Source organism: Barbus barbus, assembly GCF_936440315.1.
Source record: "Barbus barbus genome assembly, chromosome: 15".
Lineage (NCBI taxonomy): Eukaryota > Metazoa > Chordata > Actinopteri > Cypriniformes > Cyprinidae > Barbus > Barbus barbus.
In genome coordinates this window covers 29,307,875-29,328,440 of record NC_136743.1, presented here as the reverse complement: position 1 = coordinate 29,328,440, position 20,566 = coordinate 29,307,875, and the positions used below count along the sequence as shown (strand labels likewise).

The 20,566-nt window shown below is 38.2% G+C and overlaps 1 protein-coding gene across 1 annotated transcript; it reads right to left on the bottom strand.

Moving 5' to 3' along the window:
• Positions 1-922: 922 nt before the first annotated feature.
• Positions 923-17,996, bottom strand: LOC306880774 (phospholipase ABHD3-like). The gene is made up of 9 exons (XM_079434523.1): positions 17,670-17,996; positions 16,694-16,857; positions 12,096-12,278; positions 6,924-6,969; positions 6,055-6,167; positions 4,954-5,127; positions 3,989-4,037; positions 3,734-3,899; positions 923-3,638 (listed from the first exon to the last, which is right to left on the bottom strand). Exons 1-9 carry the CDS (start codon positions 17,829-17,831, stop codon positions 3,457-3,459), a joined length of 1,239 nt encoding a protein of 412 aa, XP_079290649.1. The 5' UTR covers positions 17,832-17,996; the 3' UTR covers positions 923-3,456.
• Positions 17,997-20,566: the final 2,570 nt, after the last annotated feature.

Here is a 20,566-nt window from a genome sequence, read left to right as displayed (position 1 = left end):
GACACATTATCAGTCCACTCCGGTTGTCAAGATATCCTCATGATGACTGCCGAAGGTGAAAGCCTGTGGGTGGTTTCATGTGTTTTTCGAGAGAGGCGCTCGGGTGAAGTGTAAACCACAGAGTCCAAAATAAATCTGGCAGGCGGTGTTTTGATGCTTTGGTACATCCTATTATAGTCAGAAGAGCCCAGATGCCCTACTTACATGCCCAAACACACAGTTTCCTCACTTAGATGCATCTGAGATGCAGACATATGCTCTGCTAGAAACAGACATACTGGCTAATAATACAAGGCTGAATATATGCAGTAAATGTATCCTGCAGAAGCAAAAAGAATTGAAGATAATTATTCATTATAAAAAAGCACATTGAGCGTACCATGCTAAAGTAATGGCATCGGATGCTTATACCATATTACTTTGTTTTATTCATGTCCCATATTTTATGTGTCCACAAAACCTTGTATTTCCAAAGTACGTGGTATTTCCACTTATTTTCTATTATGTTGTACATAAACACTCGTAGGTAAACATATATTTTGATAATGTTAATGTTACACTCATCTTCTTGTAGCTGGAAAATAACAAATCACATAAATCAGGATTTTAGCTTGTATGCAGACATGTCCCAGATTGGGGTAAAAGAAGTCATGCAACTTTAAGAATGAAATAAAAACAATATAACATTTAGTTTGACTTCCTTTTGATTTTTTCCCTATCTGTTAAAAAAATAATAAAAATGGATCTGCAAGGTCTATTTTATACTGTATTCGTGGAAAATGCATGTTATTATTTGACATTTGACTGAGATTCAGAATACAACAGGGGCATAATGAAATCAGTGCCACATCACTAATACATTTACATTAAAAAAAAAACTGTACGGCTGAATTCCATAATTTATTTTATTTAAGACCACAAATGCACTTATAATCCATACAAGTACATGTGCATATATTTATTCTACATAGACATAGATCTTGTATTAAAATCGTATTGCTGCACATGTTAAATACACAATCCTTTCATAAATCTATAAAAGGAAAGACGTCTTCATGGAAAAATATGTCTGTTGTGCTACAGGTTATGTGATGCATGTCGGTACAGTTACTCAAGACACATGCTACTCAGAAACAGGACGGGAAGCAGAGAGGAAAGCGTTTTTAGAGTCCACAGGCCCTGAAGCGCGGACAGAAGCAGACAGGTCAATATACAACACATGGCTGGGCGTTTCAATAACTAACATCTAGTTCTGGACATCATATCATTCCTCCATGAAAATCCCTATGTACAATTATATTCGGGAATAGATATATCATTTAAAAAGAGCTTCCTCATAAAACCACTGCCATCACAATGGCATACATACCTCCTTCAATTTGGGTTGAACTATTCCTATCATTCTCACACAACTATTGACTGCTCCTGTGTTTGTTTTTTCTCATTTTTTATATTATTTAAGGTTGGAGCTATGCGTAGGATTTCAATGGCGCCATCATATAAAAAGCAATTTGAGCCTGAAGGAAATTCAAAGCAAGCATATAAACAGTAGCTCAAGTCATTTTCACAGAATCCTTAAAGCCACGTCTGTCCGGTTCAAGAAAACACACTTTACTAACAGGGCTACACTTCAACTAAAATTAGTGCAATTGTCACATTCCTAGTCAAAAAATATGATTCATTTACAAGTTTGAACTAGTCAATGTCAATATAAAAGTAATGAATGAGACAAAAAGTGCATGTGGTACATTCTTATGAAAAATTAAAACTGTGATATGATACAATCTTTTCTTGCCCTAAAAACACAAACGGGAAACACAAAGAAAGTGGAGTTAGTCCCTGAAAGCTACAGACATTTAAGATACTTAAACATCAAGTCAGTGAAGAATTGGAAGGATACTGTCTGTAAATACATGACGAGTCTCTATTGGCTTTACACACTTCAGTTGATACTGTAACAGTGAAGTCTTCCTTTCTTAACACTATAAGGGACTGGCTTGGATGCAGCACATCAGTTGTTGAAGATAACTGGTCATGGACATGTTTTAGGCTGAAATGGTAACCAATGAATGAGAATGTGTTGCTGGACTGTGACCTCTTTGCTTGGATGTGGTTTTACGGCATCTTGCATCATTATTAGAAGTTTAGGTAAAGTCTCTGTAACAAATTTTCAGACGCCCTCCAACATTCTTGGCTACAACCATTTCTATAGCAGTGCAATTTGACAAAATCTCCAGGTCTTTTGCATAAGGAAACTGACCTTTTTTGCATTGTGACAATTAACCCTTGCTCTGTGTTGAAAATGCTTTACCTATTTTAGTGTTTCCAGTCAAAAAAAATGTATTTGAATAGCATTTTAAATTGCTTGGAAATCTGTCATTATGCAGTATTATTATGAAATATTGGATTTAATCTTTTTGTCAGCTTGTTTTTGTTATTTTCAATTAGCACAGGTTTTGCATGTATGTTTGAAACCCACTGATTGTAGGCCTCATTGTTCAGAGCTAATGCACCTCAGGTTTTGAGTGAAAAACGTTCACTCAAACTTATTCACCTCCAAAAAAAATCCAACAACATAGCATAACGAGATATTTATAAGCAATTTTTGTAGTCAGGTCATTTTTGACAAGGAACTTTTTTTGCCCCAAAAAGCATAAAAATTATCTCAATATTTAAGGAAGTTATTATATCCTGTGTGAGCAAAGTCAGCAAGTTTTAGTCCAATGTGATAACATTATCTAGCTTGAAAGTAATGATGATTTTTTTTTTGGATAAAAGCAAAAATTATTTTATTTAATTTGTAATGTGCATTTGCAAAGTACTATTATAAGTATAAATCATGGTAATATTTTTAATTAATGGTGATTTAATAATACATCATATGCAAAAAGGATGAGGGGGAATGTACTTAATTGTCATGAGAATAATGTTACAATTAAAAATGAATTGGTGTTTCTAAATTAAGCTTTATTTTCTTAATGCAAACACGTATTGTTATTTTTATTTTATTTTTTTTACATTTTGATTTAGTGGTGAACCTGGACATTGTCCCAATAGGTTTCAAGGCTTGTTTGTTGTTTTTCTGGACAATCTCATCTTCATGTGGATTCATGTTGAGTAACATGATTCAGTGGTCCAGGTGGATGTTTACTTAAATCACATTTAGAAATACTTAATTATGCGAGTCATACGCAGACATGCAATTAAGAAACAAATAAGTGCATCAAAGCAAGCACGGATGAGCGGATGGAACGTGTGAGAATTTCTAAGAAGAATTTCTCTTCCATGAATGCAAATAAAAGAGATGTGCTTAAAACTACTAAAATAAAGAAATAAATAAATTAACGACTAAAAAAAAAAAAAAAAACTATCCTGGCCCTCAAGTCAACCTGTGCACTTCATTTTGGAAATGTATACAGATTTGCTCATGGCTATAGAGGGAATGGAAAGAGAAGGTCAGTGGAGATCATCCAGACTGCTGCCGTCCTCAAACACGGCATTGGTGAACTGGCGAAAGACTCGGTCCATGTAGGTGCTCTGCCGTGGCCACAGACCCTCCAGGAAGCCAATGTGGCCGCCGTGACAGGTGATGAGCAGGGCCACATTGGGGTTCTGCTTCACCGCCTCCACCGGAAAGGCTGTAGAGGAAAGACATGGATGGGATAAAGTCATGACCATGAACTGGCTGGACCAAATTGTAGTTTCTTTCAATCTCTCATGCAACCCGACTCACCGTGATTGGGGGAAAAGACGTCGTCCGCTGCGTTGAGGCACAGCATTGGCACCTGCACAGACTTGATCTTGTGAATGGGGCTCGCATCTAGATAGTAGTCGTCATTGGATGGATAACCGAACATGATGGATGTGAAACGTTCATCAAACTCTCGGATTGTTTTAGCCTGTGGAATACAAGCAATAATACTAAATATTACATTAACAGCATGTGACAAATGAGACACAATATTATAAGTCAGAATGACTGACTCACCTTCATCACATTGTCTATGTCGTATTTTTTTTCAAGAATGGTTCTGTGACTGCAAAAAGAAAAGAGAAAAATATCAGGTTTTGGCGGTTTGGGATCATCTTTATGTAAACAAGAAGTATTTATAACCGTGACATGCTTTATAATTAAAGGAATAGTTCACCCAAAAATGAAAATTTGCTGAAAATGAACTCTCCCCCAGACCATCCAAGATGTAGAGGAGTTTGTTTCTTTATGGGAACAGATTTGGAGAAACGTATCATTACACCACTTGCTCGCCAAATGCTACAAGAATCACAGTGCAAGTTTAATTCTGCAAGCTGTTATCCCTGACAAAAGTTATTTACTTTTGTGCAAAAACGTGTCAATTTTTAGCTGCCCAATTAACTGAAAGATACGTCAGATTTGTTGTTGATATCAATTCTGGCTGATCCATAACCCTGCAAATGGCAGGTCAAGTTGATCGCATAGCATTGTGGGATAGCGTACCTAGTATAGTGTGCTTTGTTGCAAACATGGAAGGTCATTCGGTTATTATATGCAAGCAGAAATGTGCATACTGTGCACAGCATACTGCATACTACAGATATAGTAAGAGTAGTACGCTAGTGTTCGATTTCAAGCAGCCGTTCAGTATGGTATATATCAAACACAACTGTAGCATGGTACCACCATTGCATTTTTTGTACGTTGCCGATAAGCTGATTAAGAGTTAATTAAAGTAGAATAAGCCCCAAATGTGCAAAGTTTAATTTCCATGTCCTGTTCTGAAACTTGGTGTACTTCAGCAAAATACGTAACAAATTCTGTTTAATCTTATTTGGCACATTCGGTAACACTCAAAAAGAGATCAAAGCCAAGAAGGGGGGCAGTCGAGGACAATGTCCTCTGCGGGACTACACACACACAGTCGACTGTGGTGAATTAAGCTGGATTTATCCCCCTCTGACCCCTCTGACCCCACTAACCGGTCCACGGATGCCTGCAGGCAGCTGGTGAGGTAGGAGTTGAAGAGGAAGCGGTCCAGGGGTTTTTCCAGTGAAGCCGTGCACTCAAACACATCCCAGCCTGCCGAGAAAACCACCACTCCCTTCAGATGCACCTCCGAGCCCTTCCGACCCAGATAGTTCGCCAGCATCATCCTGCAGGGTGTCAAGATATGAGATGTACTACAGCAGCTACAACACATAGCGTCCAACATTTCCAAGAACACACACACATTATATATGTATGGCTGCTAGTTTTTTGTACGTAAGCTGTGTGAAGCTGACCCTTTTCTTTCTGTAAGACGGAGTGGATTAGAGCGCTGTGCTGCCGACTCAGCTTTTACTTAGAGCCACTTATAAATTTAGGGTGAAATGACGCTGTGAGGATCTGGGAAATGAAATGTCATCGGCATCACATGACGGGGTAATTAATGCATGAACAAAGCATAAATTGGGGACACTTTATAATGCATTTCAGGAACGAACATTATTATATAATGCTTATTATGCAAACAACAATGTTTCAGGTGTGTATGGGTTGGTTTCCTTTTTGCATATTTGTAATAGATGATGTATTAATGAAGTACAGTATGTGTGGTAGGTGAAACTGCAGCACTCGTTCACATAGATACACGGAGGCTTCATATTTCAATAACAGTCTTTGATTTCTGAAGGATCATGTGACACTGAAGACTGGAGTAATGATGCTGAAAATTCAGCTTTGAATCAAAGGAATAAATTACATTTTATTCACATATATTCAACAACAAAACACTTTTTTTAAAATTGTAAAAAATTTTCACAATATTACTGTTTCACTGTATTGTGTAAGAAATAAATGCAGCCTTGGTGAGCAGAAGAGACCCCAAACTTTTGAATGGTGGAGTATTTCACACAGGCAACTGCAAGCCGACTCTCTTAATTACAGGCACTGTACAGTTCTGATCAGTGGAAAAAACACTGCTAGAGTGTGCTGTGTGATCATAGCAGCTGAATTCCCATTTAAGGGCATATGTGTGTGTGTGTGTGTGTGTGTGTGTGTGTGTGTGTGTGTGTGTGTGTGTGTGTGTGTGTTAAACTCACCCGCCCATTGAAACCCCAGCTGCCATGAGCGGAGCTTTGTCGATGGTCCGCTGGACATGTTCAATGACCTCCTCCAGATCCTCTGTGTTCGCTGCACAGTACGTCCTAGGCGTCTAGAGCACAGTGAGCAGAGGATATAAGAGAGAGAGCTCATATCTCTAACCCCAGACACACAAACACACACCAGAGATCTGTATTCATACTCCGGGAATCTTACAACCTCATGACCATCGACCATAAGGATCAAGCATGTTCATAAGATTTACTGATTGTTTAAAGTATCTTATTTCAACTGAATAAAAACATTTCTTGTGCTTTAAGTACGAAAAACATAACTAAATATTATGTATTTTTCTTACAATTACATATATTTCTGTGGGACAATATTATGCATCTGCAAAGGTTACATTTACATTTATGCATTTAGCGGACGCTTTTATCAAAAGCGACTTACGTTGCATTCAAGTTACAGTTTTTACATTTTATCAGCTCTTGCTTTCCCTGGGAATCGAACCCATGACCTTGCTAGCACCATGCTCTACTATTTGAGCTACAGGAAAGCCTTATTATAAAACATAGCTCTCTGACATGAGTATTACTGCAGGGATTTTAAGCCTCTTCAGTTGGATGAAAAACATTATCATCTGAATTCTAACAAAGTTCATGAGTCATAGGAAAGGATTTATCGACAGGCTCTTGTATACAAAGCTTGTTTGCACAACAAATATTACATAACTTCAATTTGAATGACTCAAGCTCCATACATATGTTTGGTAATATATTCAAGCTGACAGAAGTGCGTTGCTTGTGCCAAAGCTTAATGTGACTTAAGTTACTGAACCAAAACAGAGATAAAAGATTATATTTACCAGTAACTTTTCACCCGATACTCCTCTGTTATTGAACACCACACATCTGAAAAACACAAGAAAGGATTCACAAAAATGTTCAATTTGAAAAGTTTCTGTAGTTGAATTCTTGATTCTGATTGGCTGACATGTTCTGAAGGCATTCGTTCATTTATATAAAGTATAAAGTACTTCCAGTTTTGTTGACTACATTATAGTTTTATATCACTACGCCACACTCTTACTGACAAGTTTGAAAAAATAGAAATGGTCTATATTTCTAAACAAGATATTTCATTAGGAAGTACGTCCCTCATTTGTAAGTCACTTTGGATAAAAGCGACTAATAAAGTGATCTGCTAAATGTAAAAATGTTAAGTCTTTTAGGGATCACAACCTGAGATAAGCACATTAAATAGACATATGGCAAACAGATTAATGTACTTGCATTAATAATTCAGCAGTTCAGAGTCAATTCTTTCTAGCTGAGCATAATTACAAAACTTTATATTTTGAACTATAGCGCATTTAGCAAATATTTGAATATTTCCCCATTAGTTTTCTAGCCCTGGAAATCATCATTTTAAAATGTTCTGATAGCATGGGAAGCCTGCTAATAACCACAACATTAAATAATTTCTGCCCTGTAATGAACAAACAAACCCTAAAAACTAGTGTCACTTTATCCGAAATCGCTTATCGTGAGCGGTTCATTTTAACTGTTATCATTTTCTATGCCAGTTTAGTCCGATTGCTCTTGAGAGAAGAGCTGTGTGATGTTTGAAAGCAGGTTTGTATGTTTGTAGTTCTGTTGACCTCGAGTCCACCACAACATTTCCATTGGCTCAGGTTGTTTGGAGGTCTGGTCATGCCGCTGGGTCAGCTTGAGTTTCGGTCTGATCGTGCCCTGAGTCTCAATACTTCCACCAATGGTGATTTTTACACATTGTTACAAGTGTTGTACATTGTTACTAGGTGAAAATCTGATCAGAAATGTAGAAACACACCTCATCTAAAAAGCTGCCTGATTAAATCATAAATCCGCAGCAAAAGAGGTGCGTAATGTGCCAAAGAATTAGAGGCTTGTTCAAGTACAAATAATAGTAATAGTGATGCTTGCCTTAATATCTTCCGTATTCACACACAGTGACAGTGTTTGTGTCATTAGATTCTACTGAATCTCAAAGTCATGTCCTTGACCAAATTATATTAATTGTTTATGTGTATAACTGTTGTGAACTCAGTCATTTCCTAGCACATGAGAGCTTTGAAGAGGGAAATAACCCCACCAGTGTCACTGCCTGTTTATCACACACAGCACATGTACAGTATCTCACAGAAGTGAGTACACCCATCACATTTTTGTAAATATTTTATTATATATTTTGATGTGACAACACTGAGGAAATGACACTTTGCTACAATGTAAAGTAGTGAGTGTACAGCTTGTATAACAGTGTAAATTTGCTGTCCCCTCAAACTAACTCAACACATAGCCATTAATGTCTAACCCGCTGGCCACAAAAGTGAGTACACCTCTAAGTGAAAATGTCAAAATTGCGCCCAATTAGCCATATTCTCTCCCCGGTGTCATGTGACTCGTTACTGTTACAAGGTCTCAGGTGTGAATGGGGAGCAGGTGTGTTAAATTTGGTGTTATCGCTCTCACTCTCTCATACGGGTCACTGGAAGTTCAACATGGCACCTCATGGCAAAGAACTCTCTGAGGATCTGAAAAAAAGAATTGTTGCTCTACATAAAGATGGCGTAGGCTATAAGAAGATTGCCAAGACCCTGAAACTGAGCTGCAGCACGGTGGCCAAGACCATACAGAGGTTTAACAGGACAGGTTCCACTCAGAACAGGCCTCGCCATGGTCGACCAAAGAAGTTGAGTGCACGTGCTTCAGCGTCATATCCAGAGGATGTGTTTGGGAAATAGACGTATGAGTGCTGCCAGCATTGCTGCAGAGGTTGAAGGGGTGGGGGGTCAGCCTGTGCTCAGACCATACGCCGCACACTGCATCAAATTGGTCTGCATGGCTGTCGTCCCAGAAGGAAGCCTCTTCTAAAGATGATGCACAAGAACAGTTTGCTGAAGACAAGCAGACTAAGGACATTGATTACTGGAACCATTTCTTGTGGTCTGATGAGACCAAGATAAACTTATTTGGTTCAGATGGTGTCAAGCGTGTGTGACGGCAACCAGGTGAGGAGTACAAAGACAAGTGTGTCTTGCCTACAGTCAAGCGTGGTGGTCGGAGTATCATGATCTGGAGCTGCATGAGTGCTGCCAGCACTGGGGAGCTACAGTTCATTGAGGGAACCATGAATGCCAACATGTACTGTGACACACTGAAGCAGAGACTGGGCCGCAGGGCAGTATTCCAACATAACGACCCCAAACACACCTCCAAGACGACCACTGCCTTGCTTAAAGAAGCTGAGGGCAAAGGTGATGGACTGGCCAAGCATGTCTCCAGATCTAAACCCTATTGAGCATCTGTGGGGCATCCTCAAACGGAAGGTGGAGGAGCGCAGGGTCTCTAACATCCACCAGCTCCGTGATGTCGTCATGGAGGAGTGGAAGAGGACTCCAGTGGCAACCTGTGAAGCTCCGGTGAACTCCATGCCCAAGAGGGTTAAGGCAGTGCTGGAAAATAATGGTGGCCACACAAAATAATGACACTTTGGGCCCAATTTGTACATTTTCACTTAGAGGTGTACTCACTTTTGTGGCCAGCGGGTTAGACATTAATGGCTGTGTGTTGAGTTATTTTGAGGGGACAGTAAATTTACACTGTTATACAAGCTGTACACTCACTACTTTACATTGTAGCAAAGTGTCATTTCTTCAGATATAATAAAATAATTACAAAAATGTGAGGGGTGTACTCACTTCTGTGAGATACTGTATGTAGTTGATAAGAGCAAAACCAGCGTTATCTGATAAAACATGAAGCATGTAACCCAAACTACATTCCTCCAGGGCCAGTATCCTGCAGGCCTTATCTGACTACTTCTAGGAGCTTTTCTGCTCTCGTCCTTCAAACAGGTTTTATATCACTCTTCCATTTAAGCTACTTTCTTTCTCTACATTTCATTCTCTATTTCTTGGGTACTACTCTACACACAAACTAGCACTGCATGACCATAGCTTTTATCATTAACTAAAGCAAAAACTATTAAAAATTGCTTTCAATAACTGTGTGCACATGACTGCTAAACTGACTGCAATGACTGCTAAACTGTATAACAGACCACTGTCTCTGTGTTTCACTAGTTGCACATCTCTCATATCACTCCACTGTCTCTTTCTTCTCAAATAATTAAAAAAAATCATGTTAATTTATTTATTGATTGGTAATTTCAACATCTAAACAGCAGAAATCTCAATATCCATCAGTCAGTACACAAATGACTCCTTGAAACTTCAAGAAGTTAAATTAAAAAGCTTACATGCTCAGCTGCAAAACAAAGTTTAGATCTATAGCACACGTCACTGCTTATGTGTTAGTGTATCTTTAGCGGCTGGTGGGCCGATTTCTGCTGCGGCATGGAAAGTTGCTCTTATCTAAGCTGCAAAGCTGGTCAAAGCTGCAATTCATTAAGCAGAGAACAGGCCAAGGAAAGATGCTGAGTGAGCTGCTGTAGCCCCCACGGCCTCACGCCTCTCGAGGTTTACAAGAATGAGCTCCTGACAGATGCCCAAAAGGAGAAAATGCCCGTCTCTGCATCCCTGAAGGCTTTAATACAGAGCTCAGCTGTTTGTTGACTCTCTCTCTCTCTCTCTCTCTCCATGAAGTGGCAGCTTTAGAAGTGGAGTCTGACAAAGATGTTACAGGAGTATTGTAAGCACGCATTGATCTGCACCACAGCTACCCATGTTCTGGCGCAGGTGTGGCATAAAGCTTACAAAAGCATCGGTTCAAGCCTTTCTGAATCTCGCGGTACAAAATATGCACAGCTAATAGAAATGATGTTGCTTTTGAAGTACACTACATGTGCGGTTAGAATTTAAGTTGAAGGAGAAGGAGAACACAGTTGTGCATTAAAAAACGGAGAAATTGTGATGGGCTGAAGCCGTTGTAAAATGTCTGATATAAGCATACCTGTAACCACACATCGATTTATCTATATTAATGTGCTTTAAAGAACTGAAAATTCACAAAAATGATGTGCAAGTCATAAAAAGGATGCAAGAGCACCATACAAATATCATAAAAGTAGTCTGTTCAACTTGCTTCTAAAGTCAGTGAGTTATTGTGCCAGTAAGTTTTTAAGGTTTTGTTTGTTTGTTTTTTTCACTGAATGATTCAGTTTTTGACAATTGGAACATTAAAAAAACCCCCAAAATTTTTAATTTAGAAATAGGTCGGATTTCAAATTAAGAACATTACTTGTTCCACACTGTTTGTCATGAATGATACCTTGCAGTCTTGTTGAGGAAAGATGTGCTCAGGGTTGCCAAGTTGGCAGTTTTCCCTTGGAATTGTTTTTTTTTTTTTTCCCAAAGTGACAGTTCGCCATGATATGCTCACCCTCAAGTTGATCCAAACCTTATTTGACTTTCTTTCGTCTGTTGAGCACACAAGTAAAATGTTGGTAACCAAACAACTGCTGGTAGCCACTGACTTCCATAGCACGGGGAAAATACCATGGTAGTCAATGGCTACCAGCAACTGTTTGGTTGCCAACATTCTTCAAAACATCTACTTTTGTTTTGTGTTCAACAGAAGAAAAAAATGAAGAAGGTATAATATGCGCACATCCAAAAACTTTAGGCAGGTGCTCGATCACATCGAAGACCTTATGAAACATTTTTAATAAACTTATTTTTGAGAGCAATAGTGGCAGTGTGCCAATTTTTGTTTATTGACAGCAACAGAAGAAAGAAACTCATATAGATCTGAAACCACTTTAGGGTGAGTAAATTATGACAGAATTTTTGGGTGAACTGTCATAGTTTTGGGCTAGTTTTATTCGCAGACCACGCAACCCTTCATGTGCTATTATTTTTCACAGTGACTGGACTGGAAATTGCTTGACTGTGATGTGTAAATCTGGATTTTTGAGTTCTAAAACTCACAGCATGTTTCCATAGTATAACAAGCATTCTTTGTCAAGAGAACAAGTACATTGTGAATCCTCATGACCCTTTTCTAAATTAAAGGCTGTGAACCAGGCTGCTCACCTGTAGCCCATATCCCGGCTTTGCTGTACCATATGCAGAATGTAGGATTCGCGGCTTGTGCCCGTCAGTCCCGGGAGCAGCAGCACAGTGGGGCGGGTGGACTGGTCCGGGTGGGACGCGCTGTCATCATTGTCAAACCAATCCAGAGAGATCTGGCCTCCATCTGGTGCTCTAATGAGCTCACTGCCGGACACACAGAACAGCTTAATTTAGCTAGAGGAACATTCAGTGAAACTGTGGAATTGTGTGTTAATACTAGCTTAAGTGCTCATAAATAGTACAAAGAGAGAAACTGTTACAGGAATGTAACTCAGCTAACAAAAGTACCATGGTAGTACAATGGTTGTACATACTCAAATACAGAGCGTTTTGGCTCACACCCTAAAAGTGGCAATTTTAACAAGCTATAAAAATGTATCTGTGGGGTATATTGAGCTAAAACTTCACATGTACGCTCTGGGGACAACAGAGACTTATTTTGCATCTTGTAAAAAGGGGCATAATAGGTCCCCTTTAATGTTTAAGCATGTTAAATGTAAAAGTGACGGAGATCCTGATTCTATCAAGAACAAAACTATCAATCCAATCTACTTGCAGCTGACTGAGAGCATAAAATATTTGGTATTTGTAACAAAACATGTTAGCATAATATATACAAATCAATACAAATATATCAGTAAAATTTATTCATAACTACTTAAACTGATGTTTGATTAAAAATAAAGCATAAATGGAAATTCGAAATAAAGACACGTCAGCATTATTGTTGTGTCACTCATTTTTGATTATATACAGTATGTTCTAGGTAGGGTAGGAGATTTCGGAGAGGCAAACTAGCTTTGAAAGCATAAGATCCCACCCTTCCTGCAAAACCAGTCTCCAAAGCCACGCCTCCTCCAAAACACATGAACGTGCACAGGCAGAGCAGAGGCTAAAGAGAAACGGCGTTGGTGGAGGGTTGAATGCAACGCTGTCAGATTACCTCATGTCTCATTCACCGGTGAGAAAACATTACAGTACAAACCGCATAATATTACAACTCACTCGGTTGTAACTCACTTCTCACTCGGTCTGCAATCGTGTCTGCGCGAACTGGGTGTACGGAGGGATGCAAATACATATGTTGACAGGCAGGTAGGACAGCCTATCGTAGCCCTTGGACCGAGGAATATGATTGGACGAACATTTTATGGTCCTACGCCTTCCACAGCTGATATAAATACATATAAATGCATTTAGAGCACTTAACCTGACTTTCAACCAGCATAACAAAAAATGTTTTTGAACCAAATCACCTACCCTGCCTTTAAATGTGGTACAATTTTAGCAATGTGAATTTCAATTGCTACACTAAAATAATTGTGCATAAAACATACTGTAGTATTAAATGACTATAGCACAACGGTTACAAACTAAAAATAAATTATTTTTCGAAGTTGTAAATATTGTAATATTTTTGATGTATGTTTTGCAAGAAAGTACTATTTCAGACTTTATACTTCACATTTAAATTCACACTTAATTTAATGTATGGCTGATTCTTTGTCATTATTTATGAGATTTACTAGCAATTTCTGAGTGAAAATAGTTTCTACACTAGTTTTTTTATGGCATATTTTACATACAGTGATTACGCACTCCGTTATTGTCAGTTATGTGGAGCTGAAGTGGTGAACACAGTTAGAGTTGGTCAGTGTATTTCTCAGGTCTAAAGCCAAAGTCAGTCTGCAGTCTGGCACCAGCCACATCCCACTTGCTCTTTGAGATGACATCACTTCCCCTGCTGGACATTAGCTTGCTTCCAACCTCTACCTTAACGCTTGTGGTTTTTCAATGGCATACGTTATTGTTAACATTCTCTCGCTGCGGAGAGAATCTGTGTCAAAGGGCTCTCGTGTTGTTTTACAGCTAGCTTTCTCAGTGACCAGACGTCATGTAGAGCTACATGCGTGCGATGTAATTTCAGAGCCAACATTAAATATGCACTCTAGACGCACGCTGAATGTGGGAAAGTTTTTTTATAGACATGTAAATCCCACCTTTCAAAATGCCAGACAGTGAGAGACCAATCTGACAATCTACTGAATTTCAGTAGCATTGGAATAAATGCTAAACAAAATTCAACATATATTGACACTATGGCCAAAATACTGACACTAGGGCTGCAGAATTTCGGGGGGAAATCAAATTGCAATTTTTCTGATATAAATTGTGACAGCAAATATATTAGTAAATTTAAAATTGTTAATAAATAAATAAAATAAAAAATGCTATTAAAATAGCTTTAGATTTGCTGTACTTTTTTTGGTAGGGCTTCACAATTTGGCCAAAAATGTTGTGACTATGTATCAAGATTTTAGACAATAAATCTGAACGGAAAGCTCAAACATTGCTGGACAGAGCAACATCAAATGCTCTATCCTGTCTGAATCTGTATTCCCAGGACATTCTGTTTCCAAAACAGAAGCTCCAATTTCACACCTGACCGCATGGCACTGAAGCTCGACGACGGTGTCAGAGATGGATGACATCACACACGAGAGCATTCAGTGCGTCCCAGCATGCATCACACCCTTCCTTCCTAAAGGGAATGCGCAGCTGCCGGGACGGTCAAACTCAGACGCCCTTGACTTCAAACACCGTCCTCGATCGTTCCACACAAACAGCAGGATCCGTAAGCAGATTTGCTCGCTCAGACACATGTGCGTCTCTCACGCCGGATGCATATTGAGACGGAGGAAACAGATTAGCTATTGATTCCAATCCCGTTAAAAGCAGTGCAGGTGACGAGTCCAACAGTGCGGCGGATGATACTGTTTTTGCATGCATGCATCTTCTCTGATCGCGGAGCAGAAACACACAGCGGCCGATTTAGCCTCTAAACTGGTTTAGGGAGAGATGCACTGCAGCACTGAATCAGTTTAGCCGAATAAATAGCTGATAGTTTCTATACCATATGATAAACATACTTCCATTCACCACACAAAACACTGTTTCACCAACAAACTGAGTTCAAGCCAGCGTTGAGTATTTTTTTGCAGCAAACAATGTTCAAATCCCAGATGCTTTAAAGTTGCAATGTAAGGGAAGTAGCAAGAGATTTATTTCCTGTATTGTGATGGAGAAATTATGATATTTCTTTTTTAACAAAATAGAAACATTATTATTGTAAAAATACTATTTCACTGTAAAGTGCAACAAATAATTTAAATTAAAATTGACAAAGAAAAATAATTTAATTAATTAATTAATTTTGATTAATTGATTTTTAGCAATACGGTCAAAGACAGTTGTCAAAAAAAATTTTAATAAGTATATTATAACATATAAAATAGGCTATGTATTTTTAATATCATGCTGTTTAAGAAAAATTCTTCTGAGAATCTATTCTAAAGTGTAAACCTCAGAAAAAACAGGTAATACCTGGATTATATTTCACTCTAAAATCAAAAGCAAAAGGTATGAAATTTTGCATGAAGAAAATTATTTCTTTGACCATTATGATTTTTTCTTCTTTCTCCATTGTTTTCCTGACACTCAAGCAATTACTGTAGATTTGTTTTTTATATATCACAATTAGATTTATTTATTTTTATTTTACAAACAATGTGACAGTTATTTTGGTGTCTTAATTGTCATGAAAATAATCTAAATAAAATAAACTACAAATAATATCTATATGCAAATAATAACTATATGCAAAAATTCTTAAAAGCGTATAAATTTTTATTTATTTATTTATGTTGTGTTGGTCAATATGGCAGCTGTCTCAGACTTTATTTGATTGATTTATTCCACAACTGAAAGAGGCATATAATAGGATGACCATAAAGCTAATAGTAAACGTCTAAACGTCTTTTATTAGGCTAGAGATTAAAAAAAAAAAGGTTGGCTGGAGTCTCAAGCCAGTATGCATGATTTCATTTTTGTTTTTACACAGAATACATTTTTTTTAAATCCTAAAGTATGTTTTCTTTATATAAAACTTTTGATTATGGGCTGAAATATGACCCTCTATCCTTGCATCAGTGTATTGATTCCCATAGCATGTGATCATCAGGACAGGAAAGCTGATATAAGCTACACTCTCTCTTTCTCTCTTTATATTGCTGAGAACAGGAGTCCTCTGAACGTTGAGCTACACTCTCACTGCATCAGACAATCAATGAAATGAATGCTGAAAGAAGCTCTCTGATCATCTATAAGGGCACTTTTATATGTTAAAGAAGGCAAAACATATCCTCAAGAGGAGAAACGGTGGCAACTTCAGTGTAAATGAAGAAAGCTGTTTTGATTTTGAATGCTCTTACAGCATAAGGACACGCTTGCTTAATCTTTCTTATACCTGAAGACTGTTAATGGACCCCAACAGCAAATTACATATATACAATGCATATTCACAAACGTTCAGAGAAAATGTTCATTTCCTGCCTAAAGCAAACCTGGCACTGTGATCAACTCTGACATTAAGTCTTTGAAATGGTTTGATTTTGAAAGATGCCAGAATAATTATCATGTTTGATCATTTCTTTGAAAGCATTTATTGGCTTTGTGGAGTTAAGCATGCCACATTCTGACAGTGGGGGAAATGCACTCACTTTCTGTAGTTGACCCAGGGCTTGGCGGTCACGAAGGGTCTGAGCAGCGTTTGCACCCGGCTCTCCCAGCACCAGAATGTGGGGTAGTACGTCTCTGAGACCACGGGGCATTTGTCCCTCAGGAACTGATGAAACTTCTTCCCTCCAGCTATCAGTATGGGTTTCTGCAAAACAAAGAGCGAAGGAACTGATGGTTATCTCAGAAAGCAAAACTAGAACGGTTAAAAATAGAAAAATAGCCAAACTATTCATTCCTTTACCCCCCCCCCATTCATTTATTTATCCATTCATCCATTGATTTAAATTTTAATCCTGATACTGAAGAATTTAAACTAGTACATGTATAAAAACAGTTATCATAATTTACAATACATATTTATTAATTGTATTACAATTCTATAATAAAATAAATATATAATACTATTATAATGATAATAATAAAAACAAGATAATATAATAATAACAATCATTATGATATATATAATTTTAATAATTAGGATTAATAAATAATAATAAAAATATTATTAATAATAATGTAAATCATTTTATATCATATTATAAATGTATTGCATTGACTTATTATAATATAGAATAAAATTGTGACATATAAATACAAAACATTTTTAGATCCAACTTCAAGAAAATAAACTTTTAAGCCTAAAGAAACTTCATGAGTGCCTTCATGAATATTCTATGAATAAGCACTGTTTTTACAAGTGCACATGTTTCAAAATGCCTGCAAGAGAGTAGAACAAGAACACGCTTTAATGCATATTTCAAAGTGCATTATAACATTAATATCGGCTCTGCGCACGTGCGGCACTGAGTGCAAAGAACGAGACTGACAGCACTACAATGACGTAACTCTGCCTCTTGCATTATGACATCATGAGCCGGCAGACCTCGTGTGCACGAGCATCAGAATCACGCCATTCATTAATTTGTACATGAACGGACGGACAGACAGACACCTTACCTTGGCCACAGAAAGCAGGTAGTAGCAGGCATAAGCGGCGCTGAATCCGAGCACCACTGAGAGTCCCACCCCAGAGCCGAAGAGCCCGACCTTAACTTGGTTTTTGAGGTAATGTGAAAGGTCACTCGTAAATAAATTAAAATTAAGCTCCGGTGAGATCATTGCCCTATAAAGCCCACGCTTCCGGCCACTGAGAGGCTCGAGCTGCTGCAGCTGGATAAAGGATGCGCGTCCGAGTGCAGAGGTGAACGGAGACAGGAGTTTAAAGACGGGAGGATGGGTGGCGCTCTGCGAGGCGAGTCAGTGCTGCCCAGAGAAATGCAACCCGGCAGAACGGCAGAAGGAAGGAAGCCGGAGGGGGCGGGGCTTGCGACTCGGCGTTTCTTATTCGTTGTTTGATTGGATTGCGTCAATATCCATTTAAAGACACAGTAGATGTAAAGCGCAGAAGAACGACACCTGCACATGAAACGTTGTTAACTGCTTGTTTTTTTTAAGTATTAATAATATATATATAACAGAAATGACGGAAGGAGGAATAAAAATTAAGAGCAAAACAAAATTCTAAAGTACAGAAATTATTTCAATATATATTTCTTTATTTATTTAATACGATTTTTACATTTACATTGTTATTTAGAAGACACTTTTGTCCAAATCGACTTACCAATGAGGACAATAGAAGCAATCAAAATCAACAAAAGAGCAATAATGTAAGTGTTGTGATAAGTCTCAATTAGCCTAACACAGTATGCAGGGGTTTAGATTGTTGGAGGATCTTTTTTACAATAAATAAAAAGAAAACAAGTAGCCTAGTAAGAATAGAAATAGAATAGAGTGCAAGTGTTATTAGAGGGTCAAGTGTGTTTAAATAAATAAACATACAATTGGAATAGAGAGTGCTAAAGTTTGGAGGGTCAAATGAAGAGATGTGTTTTTATATGTTTCTTGAAGATGGGTAAGGACTGCTCGGATTTAGTTGGGCAGGTCATTTCACCAGGAGGGAAAAGTTCATGTAAAAGTCTGTGAAAATTATTTTGTGCCTCTTTGGGATGGCACAATAATGTGTTGCTCACTTGCAGAACGCAAGCTTCTAGAGGGAACATAAGTTTGAAGTAATGAAGTTAGGTAAAGGGGTGCAGAGCCTGTGGTTGTTTTTTTAGGCCACCATCAGTTTAATGCGAGCAGCTATTGGCAGCCAGTGCAAATTGATGAACAGAGGTGTGATATGTACCCCTTTTGGCTTGTTAAAGACTAATCTTGTAGATGTATTCTGGATTATCTGCAGAGGCTTGATAGAACTGTCTACTGCCAAGAGAGCACTCCAATAGTCCAGGCTGGACAGAACAAGAGCTTGAACAAGGAGTTGTGAAGTATGTTTCAAAAAAAGGGCCTGATCTTCTTGGTGTTGAACAAAGCAAATCTGCAGGGCCAGGCAGTTTTAATTATATGGTTTGAGAAAGTCAGCTGATCATAACTCGGTTTCTGGCTGTCTTTGAAGGACTTATGGTTGATGAGCCTAACTGGATGGGGAAATTGTGATGAAACGATGGATTTGATGGAACCATAAGCAGTTCTGTCTTGGCAAGGTTGAGTTGAAGGTGATGGTCCTTCATCCAGCAAGAAATGTCAGTTAGACATGATGAGATGCGAGCAGCTATCGTCGGACCATTGGGATGGAATGAGAGAGTTGAGTGTCATCAGCATAACAGTGATATGAAAAGCCATGTTTCTGAATGACAGAACCTAGTGATGCCTTGTAGACAGAGAAGAGAAGTGGTCCAAGAACTGAGCCCTGAGGCACCCCAGTATCTAGATGTTGTGACTTGGACACCTCACCCCTCAAAGACACCTTGAAGGACCTATCTGACAGGTAAGACTCAAACCACTGGAGTGTGGTTTCTGAGATGCACTTTACCAATGGCTTTCCTGTAGCTCAAATAGTAGAGCATGGCGCTAGCAACGCTAAGGTCATGGGTTCGATTCCCAGGGAAAGCAAGAGCTGATAAAATGTAAAAACTGTAACTTGAATGCAATGTAAGTCGCTTTGGATAAAAGCGTCTGCTAAATGCATAAATGTAAATAGGGCTGACAGGAGGATCTGGTGGTCTGGATCTAATGCTGCCTACTTTCACAATAAAATCATAAAGGTGAGTTGATTTTATGTTCATGTGTTCAAAATTTGTTTAAAAAAAAATCTACATTAGGATAATTAGTGACGGTAAAAAGTAAATTTTTACACAATTGTGGGCGCTAAATACGTATTAATTAAAATATGTTTTTAACAAATTTCAAAGTCGGTGCATTGCAAAAAAAATTAATAAATCAGTTTAGGGTAATTAATACTAAAACAGAACCTGTAAATATTTAATTTCTGCACTACTCTCTGTAAAACGGTGGTTAGGTTAGATACTTTACTCAAGGTTGAAGCAACTAACCAATCCGAATCGTTTGTGGTTGCATGAATTGATCATTTATATGCTATTTAACTTTAACTACTTGAGCGGATTTCCATTTGTGTGTCAGGGAGGAGGCTCTGATATGTGTGGATTTGGATGGTGACGTTCTGGATTGTACATAATAATACGAAAAGGAATTTAAAATGTTCCGACTTTCAAATGCGGCTCAGCGGTCAATGTATGAATCCTACTATGCTGCAGTCTTGGTCATGAATATTAATTAGGGTTCGTGAGTGGACACTCAAGGAAGGTTACTAAGCAACGTCAGTCCAACCTAATTAATATTCACGAGTTTCATCCCTTGTGTGTAATCCAGTTTTAACCTTATACCAGGACTATTATTCATCATCAAAAACCCCTCCTTCACTCATTTTAGCTCGTTGTGGATTACTTTGTCATTTGCCTGCACGTATTTAAGTTTCTGCTGTGTCTATATAA